Here is an 11257-nt window from a genome sequence, read left to right on the forward strand (position 1 = left end):
GCGAAGGACAGAACGGGTGGTGTGTCTCCCTTGCCCTCTTCCCATCGCCTTTGAGGCCCAGCAGCTCCCACCTCTGCTGCTCCAGGCCGCTCCATCCTTCCCCAAACACCTCCCTGGCACCTCTCTGTCTCACCATCCTCCCGCTCCCCCTCTTCCCTGCAGCGCGGAGCCGCAGGGCGGTGCTGGTGGCACCCCTGGGCAGCCACCCCACCAGGGCCCCAGCTCTGGTTTTTGACTTCTTGGTGCCCTGAGGTCTCTGCCTGTGGCTGCCGTGCCCTGTCTTGCTGAGGCAGGGTGCTCAGGAGACCCTACAAGCTCTTCATACCTTTGGCCAGGGAGCCAGGGCAAGCCCTCAACCTCTGTTTTCCATATTGTATCTGTAAAGTGGGGATAAAAGCATCTTCCCAGCAGGCTTTATAATTGCTTGTAAATCGCTTTCATGCCCTGGGTTAAGAGTTGCTAAGTGCAAATCGTGTAATTATTTCAAGCCAAAGTATATTTCATCAAGTTAGAAGAAACTAATCCTGTCTCTGCTTCAAAACCCCACATTTTTATTGGATAAGAACCTAATTACTAGCTTCTCCTGGGAGAAAAGAGAAAGCATACACTGACAGCGGTTCAAGAGGCAAGCTACAAATGCTCAGATCAGTTAATGGCAAAGAATGTGTCACCTCCAGAGAAAACAGTGGTTGTTTACCTCGGATGAACTAGAGGAGCCCTGTGCTTGCTGCCTGTGCCCACCAGGAAAGGGGCCAGCACTGGCCACTCCTGCTCCGTTGCCCTCAGTGATGGAGGGGATGGGTCTTGGCTTCCCCCTCCTCTCCGCGGGGCCCGGCTGTGGGGCCGCACGGCCGCTGCGACGGGGAGTGTGTTCCCTCAGGGGGCTGCTGCTGCCCCACGTTGCCCAGGCCCAGTTAAATCCATGCACCCCATCCCAGCTCTGGAGCTTAGGGCCGGGGACTCTGGGGCCAAATCCCAGCCAGGGAGATGCAGCAGTGAGCATGGCTGCCTGCGTGCCCCCCTGCCGGGCCTGGCCAGGGCCCGCGGCAGCCCGGCCAACTCTGCGCGGAGCGGGGCGGCTGCCAGGCCTCTTTGGTTCCCGCTGCGCTCGTTTATTAGCACAGCCGGAGGGCGGCTTTCAGCCATGCTCTGGAGAGGAAAGGGAGAAACGGTGCTTTGTCTGCTTGGATGGCACGATGCAGGCCAGGACAGACCTCCCTGCACCCCTGGGCAAAGCCCCAGCCTGGGGCAAGGCAGCCTCTCCACATTGCTGAGCAGGGCCTGGCTCTCCTGCAAAGGGAAGGGTCGCCAGCCCCATTGGAAATAGGCCGAGAGGATCAGCTGGTGGATGGTGCCGAGTTCCTCCTGGGACTGCCAGTGTAAAACAAGCTACACTGTTCCTCGAGAGCCAGCCAGGGATGGGCAGCCCTTGCTCTCTGCCATCACCTCGCTGAAGCTGTTCCAGGTGCTGCTGTCCGTGCAGCAGCAGGCAGGGTTTTGTGGAGGTTGGCCTGACACCCCATCCCACCCCGTCCCCCAGCACTCCCTCCACGCCAGCTCCTCACAGCAGTGCAAGCCTATCACACTCCCCCCCGTGCCCCTAATGCGTCATCACATGCCTGTAATTCACTGAGGGGGGGAAATCTGATCCTCCTAGCCCCAGTCCACAAGGCTGTCACAGCAGGGCGTCCCTCTGGATTTTGTCTCGGTGGCTGTGGCTGGCTCTTATAGCCAGGCTGGGGCAGCCGACACTGCAGAATCCTAGCTGCTGTCTCAGTTCTAAGGGATAAATATAGACCTGCCCCTTGCACTACCCCTTCACTGCAAAAGAGTTTTTGTAAGCATGAAGCAGGGCCCCACTGTGACTGACAAGCACATATTGACAGACATGCAACCGTTCAAACCGTTAGTGATTTGCTAATGTTTATTAACAGCTACATGGTCTCCCCGGAGCAGAGAGCACTTGGTGGGGACTCAGGCACTGGGCAGGATGCTGCGAGGGTGCTGCAAAGGGCACCAGATGCCACGGGGCTTGGGGTGGGATCCTGTTGCATTGAGCTCACTCCTCATAGGAAAGCAGGTTATTTTTTTATTTGCTCCCAAATGCTGAAGTCCTGCAGGGTAGGAAGGGAAAGGAGCTTGGTTCCCTGCAGACAGGCAAAGGTCGCAGCACAGACGCACTCACTCAGCCTTTTTGGGGGGTGTTGTGGGGCTGGGGAGCTGTGCTGGGGAAGGGGCAGTGCCTGCAGGTCCCCAAGGGTTGGGGCGACATGGCACCCACAGTGGGGCTGGTGCTGCTGGGCTCAACCATAGGCTCCTGCATAACCAAAGCTCATGCTTCTCTGCATTTCCCACCCAGGGATGGACGGGAACACCAGTGCCGGGGGCACAGAGGGCCAGCACAGGAATCCACACCCGAAGGCGGTGAGTCTTTTGGGGGCTGCTGGCCACCCTACGAGAGATGAGGTGGGGGCTGCTGCCAAGGACCAGCTTCATGGCTAATAAATATAACTACTTTGCTTTAGGAAATGCTGCTTCATCCCTTAGCGTCAGAACTTTGCACTGAGAGGGGAAGGGACAGCAGGGGGTCTGGCTGGTGGTCCTAGGCAATGAGGGGGGCTAGGAGGACCAGGGACACCTGTGCATGGGCCACCCTCTCTACACCTGGCTTTCAACAACCCACTGTTGAGAGCTGATCTGGTCCAGAGTGAGGATGGGGGAAAGACCCCAGCCTCCCTCAGGGCACCCACAACTATCAGCACAGGGTGATCCCACCAGGGATGAACCCCAGCTTTGCTTTGCTGCCTGGAGTCAACACAGCTGCCATGGCAGGCAGCAGCCTTGGGGCTGCCCAATGTCTCCACAGGTCCTTCTGTGGCTGTGCCCCCTCCCTGCCCCAGCACACTCCTACCCCAGCTCCTGCCACTCCTCCTGTCCCTTACCCAGGTGTGAGGGACTGCTCCAAGGTTATCTCTGGTCCTGGGCTGCAAAGATAAAACACCTGAAAGGTTTTGCAATCCAGACCTAATCTAGCTCCCTAGCGCAGGGAGCTCTACCAACAAGGTGATCCCATCCTGTCTGACTGCCCAGCACAGACCTCCTTCCTGCATTTCCTGGAGTCTCTGTGGCATCTCCCAGCCAGCAGGATGGGACCCTTCACCAAGTGCTGGATACACAGCAAGAATCCAGGAGAGCTGGAAAATTTTCCCTCTTTGCGAAGATCTTCTGCAGGGCAGAGCCATGGGGTTCCTATGTCCCTCCCACAGTCCTAAGCACTGGTAGCAGCTTCTAGGCAAGGACTCTGCATAGACCCCGTGTGCTGCCCTCACTGCTTCCGAGCTGCAGCTGGTGTGAAATCCAAAGGGCTTTTCCCAAAGCAGCACTAAGCATTGGTGCACAGTCCCTCCGAGCAGTTTCCACTACCCTGGCCATCTGAGAAAATGTTGCCAGAACAGCTGCTCATAGCTCTTTTATTTAATGGGGAGGAGAGCAGGAGGAAGAACTTCTCTTTATCTTCCATCAATAGCTCCTTCATGGCTGTCCTGGCACCGGCAGCCCCCACACCTCCTCTCACATGTCCCTGTCAGTGACTTGTTCTGGGGCTGCTGCTTCCCTGCTCCAAAATCTTCTGGTTTCATCAGCCCCATGTGGTACAAGGCTGTGGCCTTGCCGGAGTGGGCTGGGGAATTGCTCCAGCCTGGGGCCTGGGCCAAGCATTGCCTTCGCCCTATGGGCAGCTGTGGACACTTTGCTGGCAGCAGTGCTCTGATGCAGCCGTGCTCCCAGAATAGCCCCAGCAGGGCTTTTACTAGGTCAGGTTGGGAAAATCAGCGGACTGGGGACAGTTTACAGCCCCCCTGGGTCTGGCCCAGGCTCTGCAAGGCATGAGTTTGGGCTTGGCAGTCGGTACTCTCCCCTCATTCTCACTGTCTGCAGTATTTGTGTGTCTGAGCAGAGTTTAATCCCCCTTGGTCCAAAGACACTTCCAAGCCAGACTTTCTGACAAGCTGCTGGCTGCTTCCCGGCCTCCCAGGGGCCACCCACAGGGTGTAAATATCTCACTTATTGGTCCTGGCTCTAACAGGTGCCCATGGCCAGCGGGTTTCCACAACCCTCAGCATAGACACAAGGAGGTCACGCAGCTGCATCTGAGCCATGATTGCAGTGGGCATGGTGGCCTCAGGGAGATGTGGCCCAGGCAGGCGAGCGTGGCCCATGGCCCTGACCCAGCCAGGAGCAGCTGAGCCCAGTGACAGCATTTGCATTAAAGTGGGGGAGGCAATGAACCCACCCAGATCCTGGCATCACCCCTTCTGCCTGGTGGCACCCAGCCCTGCGCCAAGCTCGAAGCAAGGTCTGCACCCTCTCCTACCTCGCTGCATATGTTTGGAGATGTGGAGCCTGCTCAGGTTCAAGTGGGGCTAAGGACAGCTGCTGTGTCTCATCTCAAGAAACTCTTGGCCAGGTGCAGGTACAGAGAGATTTGTGTTTCCAGCCTCTGGAGAAACGAGTTTTCACCACTGGGGCAAAATGCACACTTGTTACGCCTGGGGAGATGCTTCTCCTTGGAACTTAGTGTAACTAAAAAATAACAAAACAGGGATTTCTCCAAAGACTAAGCACTTGGTCACACACCAAGAAAAACAAACTGGATGACCTCTTAAATAATGCTGCCTGCTGTCTTCTGTGATAGCACAGAAAACGTGCACTTGAGCTCAGAGATGTTGCAGAAGCGTGGGAACAACCCTGGACCTCCCAGATTACAGCTTTTCTTTGGTCACGTTCCTGCAGGTGGAAAAAGATGAGTTTCTGTAACTGCCAGTCAAGGAGACAGTACCCACTGTGACAGCAGTAATGTGCATGTCATGGAAAAATGAATGCTGGGATCTAAGCGATCTAAAGTCACAACAGCCAAAACTGCCTCTCTTTAACTCAAGAGTGATGATGGGAAAGTGGAAATTTGAAACATTTCCAGCTATTAAGTGCTTTTGCATTTATTTTTGGCCAATGAGATGTTCAGCTTGCATGTGGGGGTTGTGTTCTGTAACTCTTCCAGGAAAATAAGCATGAGGAGAAGGTCCAGGAGCCTGACAGAACAGAGGACGAGCGCAGGGCAGAGATGGGGAGCAAAACCTGGGCAGACCTGGCTGGGGAGATGAAGATCTTCCTCTGGAACCCGGAGGAGAGAACATGCCTGGGGAGAACGGCCAAGAGCTGGGGTAGGTCCTTGCTCAAGCCCCGCTTTGAGGGATTGTTGCCTTTTCTGCTTCACAGCAGATGCACTTGCCTGTGAATGTCCTTAATAGCTTGGACTGACCACTTCTGACCCACATTTTCAGGGTAGATGTTTCTAACCAGTGCAATAAAGAACTAGTGAGAAGGACAAGCAGAAAACGTTGGGGAAATTACCCTTGGTCTGCATGTTAATGCTTACTGAGAATGTGAAAGCAAAGATTTCAGGCTGCCCAAACTGTGTACTAGGAAGAAATTAAGAGCCTGAGCAAGTGCAGGGGCTGCAGGTCAGTCTGCCACAGCCACACACCCCTGCTGCCACCAGAGGTCCAGCTCCTGTCTTTAAAAGTCAGGAGCCCACAGGGAGGTGGCCTTGGGGTCATTGGTGTCAGTGGAGGAAGAGCACCCGAGTCACAGGGCAGGCATTTTGGGGAGGGTGCACACCCCAGGGCTGAGCAGCCCTCCTCGCCTTCGTGCGCCCCAGCTGTGGGGCAGGAGGGGCTGGTCATCCCCATCACCCCACAGCTTCCCGGGATGTGACATGGTGGCCACAGCAGAGCTTGCATCTGCTACTGGGGCTGTGATGTGCCAGTGAGGGTGTTGAGCACCCTGTCTATTTTATCCCTATCCATGTGGCCTTCAAAAATTATTGCTGAGCCTGGAGGTGCCTGGGGTGCACCATCCCAGCATCTTTGTGGCAGGGCTGGAAGGACTTGGGGATACTGGTAGAAGAAAACCTGGACATCAGCTGGCAATGTGTGCTTGCAGCCCAGAAAGCCAGACCTATCCTGGGCTGGGTCAAAAGAAGTGTGACTGGTAGGTCAAGGGAAGTGATTCTGCCTCTCTGCTCTGCTCTGGTGAGACCCCACTTGGAGTACTGTGTCCAGCTCCTGTTGGAGCAGATCGAGAGGAGGGCCACAAAAATGATCAGAAGGAAAGGACACCTCTCTTATGAGGACAGGCTGAGAGGGTTGGGGCTGTTCAGCCTGGAGAAGAGAGACCTTATAGTGGCCTTTCAGTACATAAAGAGGGCTTATAAGAAAGATGGAGACAAACTTTTTAGCAGGACCTGTAGTGGTAGGATCAGGAGTAATTGTTTTAGACTGAAAGAGAATAGGTTTAGGCTAGATCTAAGGAAGAGATTTTTTACGATAAGGGTGATGAAACACTGGCAGTGGTTGCCCAGAGGGGTTGTAGAAGCCCTATCCCTGGAAACATTCAAGGACAAGTTGGATAGGGCTCTGAGTAACCTGATCTAGTTGAAGATGTCCCTGCTCATGGCCAGGGGCTTGGGCTAGATGACCTTTAAAGGCCCCTTCCAACCCTAACCATTCTGTTATTCTATGATTCTTCCTCCTGTGCCACCAGCAGTGGGAATGGTCCCACCCGTCCCAGCAGCAGGACACGGCCCCACTCGGTTCCCAGCACGGTGGCCCCAGCAGAGGCGTGGCAGGAGCTCACATCTGCGTTCCCAGGGCTCCCTCTGAGCTGCCGGCACGTTTCTCCTGGGAAATGTTTGGGTTAGGGCTTCACTTTGCTTTGTGAGCTGCTGGGTTTTATTCATAGGCTGTGGCCTCTTGAGACATCCTCAGCTATCAGCCTGGTCCAGAGGAAAAACAAATCCATTCCCTGGATGTCAGGGCTATGAAACAGCCAGTGGTGCCACAGCCCCGAGCGATGCCACTCGCGCCACTCCCAGCGCTGGGGTCCCTGACATGCAGGTGACAGGAGTTGGGGCAGGAGCATCACCCCTCATCCCCCATTGGGAAATCTGGACATACTGAAGCCACTGGGCACCCCGATGTGTTACCATGCCAAGAGGGGGTGGGAAGGGCAAGAGCCAAAGTTTGGTCTGTCTGCTGGAGAGAGCTCAGGTAAGGGGACACGTGGACCTAGTCCTGACCCAACTCTGGGAAGGGCCATGCACCAAAAGGGTTATGGAGCCAAACAGCAGCTGCTACACCTCCAGGGCCGGGCATAGAGTGTGTCTGGCTGAGAGTCCTGCACATAAACATGCCAGAGAGCCCTGCATCCAGGAAAGCCAGGGTCTGTGTGCAGGGGGGGCTGTGGTCTCCAACCTCCATGGTGGACTTGGAGCTGGGGAAGACTAACCGTGCTGAGCATGGCTGTGCATCCCTGTGGGACACAGCTCCTGGGACATGCTCCAGTTGTGTTAACAGCAACATGTCCTCTCTTTTGCAGGTTTGATCTTTCTGTTTTATTTCATTTTCTACACATGCCTGGCGGGGATGTTTGCCTTTTGCCTGTATGTGATGCTGCTCACGCTGAGCCCCTACACACCCAGGTACCGGGACCGTGTGTCTCCACCAGGTATGTACCCCAGCCCAGCCTCCAGCACCTCTGCCAGCACCCACCCAGCAAAGTGCTACTGAAATGGGGTGTGGGGACCTGGGGCAAAGCCCTGCTGGGGCTGTACGCCCCCATGGCCAACCAGCCCTCCGTAACACCAGGTGTTGTCACTTACCTCAGGGCACTGTCTCTGCTGCAGGTTCTCAGCATAAGATCAGGCATCTTAAATAGCCCCATGTGAAGTATTCATTCAAATTATACTAATTTTTATTCTAATTATACTAATTATTAGGTTAATTAGTCTCCAGGAGACCCTCCAGGTCTCCCATGTTTCCCAGGATATTTTGATTTGCATGGTGTTCTCTGGGTGTGAAATGGAGGTGAGGGATCAGTGGGCTAAGGTCAGAGTTTATTTATGAGCTGGTGCTGCTGCTCTCATGCACGTGCCCAGCCCCAAGCCCAGTCACATGCAACACGTGCCCCACATCTGTGGCCAGTCCACCCATGTCTGCTTCAACCGGGTCCATTTCCTTCTCCAGGAGTAATGATCAGACCATACTTGAATGGGTTCACCATTGCCTTCAATGTCTCTCAGCCCAGTACGTGGCAGCCTTATGTGGACAGCATGCACCACTTCCTAGCAGGTGAGCTCTGAGGCACGTCAGGAGGCGTGTCGGTGAGTTGTCTGCATCCATGCACACAGTGCAGGGGTCTCCTCCTGCAGCACAGGTCAGCTCTCAGCATCTCAGGACCCCCAGGGAGAAAGGGAGTCTCTTAAGGTGGTCACAGGAGCTTCTGTGGGAGAGAGCCTTGCCTTCCTAGGTGGAACTTTCTCCTGACATGTGGATGTACTCTGAGAGTGTGGGGTTGTGCAGGTCTTGAGAAATGTTAACAAATGTCTTGGTCCCCACCAGCTTATGATGACAAAGTGCAAGAGGAGAAGAATATCGAGTGTGTCTCAGGACAGTACTTCATCCAAGGGGGCAATGAAAGTGAGGAGAAGAAGGCCTGCCAGTTCAAGCGCTCGCTGCTGCAGAACTGCTCTGGCATTGAGGACCCAACATTTGGCTTCTCTAAAGGCCAGCCCTGCATCCTGCTGAAGATGAACCGGGTACAGAGAAAGCCAATCATCTTAATTCCATCCTTCAGTGCATCCCAGTGTTATAGAGACCATGCAGGGACTGAAACTTCTCAGGCCCAGGGAAGAAGGGAACTAGAATCCCAAAACCTGCTGATTTATACCTACTAGAAAACATAGAAAATAAACACTACAAAACTTGGTGGATTTAATTTGCTGAGGTCTGAGTACTTGGAGGGTCTTGTGCTGGCCCCTCTATGGGAGGAACTGAGCTTTAGGGCCACACCTCAGACCTCAGGCTCTCTAATGGGAATTTTCATAGAATTGAGATTGTTTGAAATCTTCTAACATCATGGTTGTTCAGTGCAAGCTGCTGGGAAAAGAAATGGTGGGGAGAGTGGTGGTGTTTGAGTTGCGTGGAGAAGAAGCTGTATTTCTCCAGGGAGTCTGGGCTCTATGGATGTTCTGCTCTGCCTCTGCTCCTGGGTGCGGGCAACCTGCACTGCATGGGGTGGCAGACCCTGCTTCTAGGGGAACAGAACTCGTGTCCTGAGCTATGTGACTGGTACAGGGAAGAAATTAAGCCCTGGGTAAGGGAGGCAGCATGCCCTTGGCACCACATTCCATACAAGCATGGTTGTCTTTTGTTTTTGCAGATCATTGGCTACCGCCCTGGTGCTGGGGTCCCTGTGAGTGTGGACTGCAAAGTGCAGGTACTGCTTTCTTTGCTCAGCAGTGTGGTGTGTGAGGCCAGACATCTCTGATGGATCCCACCAGTATCTGTCCTTGTTTTAGCTCCAAACACTCACAGGACCCAGCACTGCAGATGCCTCTGGGTGCAAATAGGGTCTGGCCTGCTGAGAATGACAGAGGCCACCAGTCTCCTCCTTCCCACCTTAGGACTTGCCCTTGGAGTTCTGCCACTCCTGCCAGCCTCACCAGCAGAGCAGGGCTGGGTGTGCAGTGCCAGCTGGAGCCTGGAGCTGTGCTGAAGTGGCAGGAGCTGCTCATATCCATCCCCACCCACTCCACAGGACCCTCGGTGCTGAGGTGCTGCATGCCAACAGCAACAGGGTGAAAGGAGGGCTCCCAGTGCCTGGGCAGCAGCCGAATCAGACCCTTAGAGAGCCCTAACACAGCGGGCAAGCACAGGGGGATCAACAGGCAGTGAATCCTGTCACCCTCGGCTGTGCCTTCCCAGCACGGGGCTCCCTGCAGCGGCAACCGGCTCCCACAGCAAACACGCTGCGTGCAGGCAGGCACCGCTCAGCCCTGACCTGTCTGCGTTGCAGCTCCTCCACCTTCCTCTGAGGGCAGCTGTGCATTCTGTCCTCCGTGCTGTGTGTGTACCTTTGGTGTGTTTTTTTTTCACAATCACAGAAAGGCAATGAGAGCCATCTCAGATCGGTGGACTTCTACCCAGGAAATGGGACTTTTGATCTCATGTATTATCCTTACTATGGCAAGTTCACTCATGTAAGTAAGGGCTCAGGCATCTTTGGTATGTCTCCTTGGGAAGGAGAGGGCAGGAGCTGCTGCACAGGATGTGCTTTCTGGCTATTTTGGGCAGATGCAGGCAGGAGGGAGGCCACGGGCACTGGGATTACAGCACTCTATTTTTCTCTCTGACAAACTACAGGAAATCCTTGGGGACTCCAGTTCCCCCTTGCCAGCACTGGGAATGATTACATTTATCATCTGGAGACTAAGACTGGCTTTGCCAGCTTGCAGAGAATGTCTCAACACCAGCAGTTTCCCAGGGCATTAGGGAAGACAGAGGTTAGGTGACACAAGAGAAAAAGGATTGGGCTTCTGTCAAGGCTACGACAAAACCACCTCAAGCTGGGTGGCTCAGAGCAGAGAAGTCCAACACTGGTGGCTATTTCTGAACACGCTGGCCAGCCCTGCTTTGGTCTGTGCTGGGTTGTCCGCCCTTAGGAGGTAATGCACCTGAAATGGAAGCTGAAATGAAAGATGAGGCAGGCACTAGTCTCCTATTGTCATACTGCTGCTGGCTGCAGAGGAGGGAAGCCCCACGTGTCAGGTCTGTGTGTGCTTTGAGCACACCGATCTGAGGAACACCAGGGATTTCTTACTACAAGCCATAGGTCAGTATTTTAGAACAGCCAAAAGTATTTGGCAGTCTCATTATCCAGTGTTACTTGCCCTGGCTAATCAGCCCAAGAGGCACAGTGAAGTGCAAAACTCCAACATGATCCCAGCCCCCTAAGGTTCAGGTACAGGAAGGCTCAGCTTCGCATCCCATGGGACCATGATAGACATCAGGCACATGCACTTAGGTGGCTGGGAACCCTAAACCAATTACTAATTACTGTAATCAAACATGAAAGCACTACCTGCTTTTCTGCTCCCTCAAAAGTTACACTTAAATCTCCCTTCTTTTCAGGTCAACTACACATCCCCACTGGTAGCTATGCACTTCACAGATGTGAAGAGGAATTATTTGGTCCCTATTCAGTGCAGTCTGCATGGAAAAGGTATCATCAATGACCTCAACAGCGACCGCTTCCTGGGCCGAATCATCTTCACACTCAACATAGGGAAGTAGCCGAGGCCAACATTGGGCACTTAGCTTAGGTCAGTCAGAGGCTTTTTCCTTTTTAAAGCATAAAGCCA

General features: G+C 54.2%; 1 protein-coding gene across 1 annotated transcript; it reads left to right on the plus strand.

Moving 5' to 3' along the window:
• The first annotated feature begins 2119 nt into the window (after window positions 1-2119).
• On the plus strand, window positions 2120-11239 carry ATP1B4 (ATPase Na+/K+ transporting family member beta 4). Its single transcript, XM_051630523.1, has 9 exons — window positions 2120-2163; window positions 2360-2424; window positions 5057-5219; window positions 7435-7563; window positions 8082-8186; window positions 8457-8653; window positions 9277-9333; window positions 10001-10096; window positions 11028-11239. Exons 2-9 carry the CDS (start codon window positions 2362-2364, stop codon window positions 11187-11189), a joined length of 972 nt encoding a protein of 323 aa, XP_051486483.1. The 5' UTR covers window positions 2120-2163; window positions 2360-2361; the 3' UTR covers window positions 11190-11239.
• The last annotated feature ends 18 nt before the right edge of the window (window positions 11240-11257 follow it).

The sequence above is a fragment of the Apus apus genome, chromosome 12 (genome assembly GCF_020740795.1).
Source record: "Apus apus isolate bApuApu2 chromosome 12, bApuApu2.pri.cur, whole genome shotgun sequence".
Classification (NCBI taxonomy): domain Eukaryota; kingdom Metazoa; phylum Chordata; class Aves; order Apodiformes; family Apodidae; genus Apus; species Apus apus.

Coding starts and splice junctions, on each gene's coding strand:
- ATP1B4 (XM_051630523.1), top strand. CDS start 2,362: ATGGACGGGAACACCAGTGCCGGGGGCACAGAGGGCCAGCACAGGAAT. Junction 2,425..5,056: donor GGAATCCACACCCGAAGGCG/GTGAGTCTTTTG, acceptor TAACTCTTCCAG/GAAAATAAGCATGAGGAGAA. Junction 7,564..8,081: donor GGACCGTGTGTCTCCACCAG/GTATGTACCCCA, acceptor TTCCTTCTCCAG/GAGTAATGATCAGACCATAC.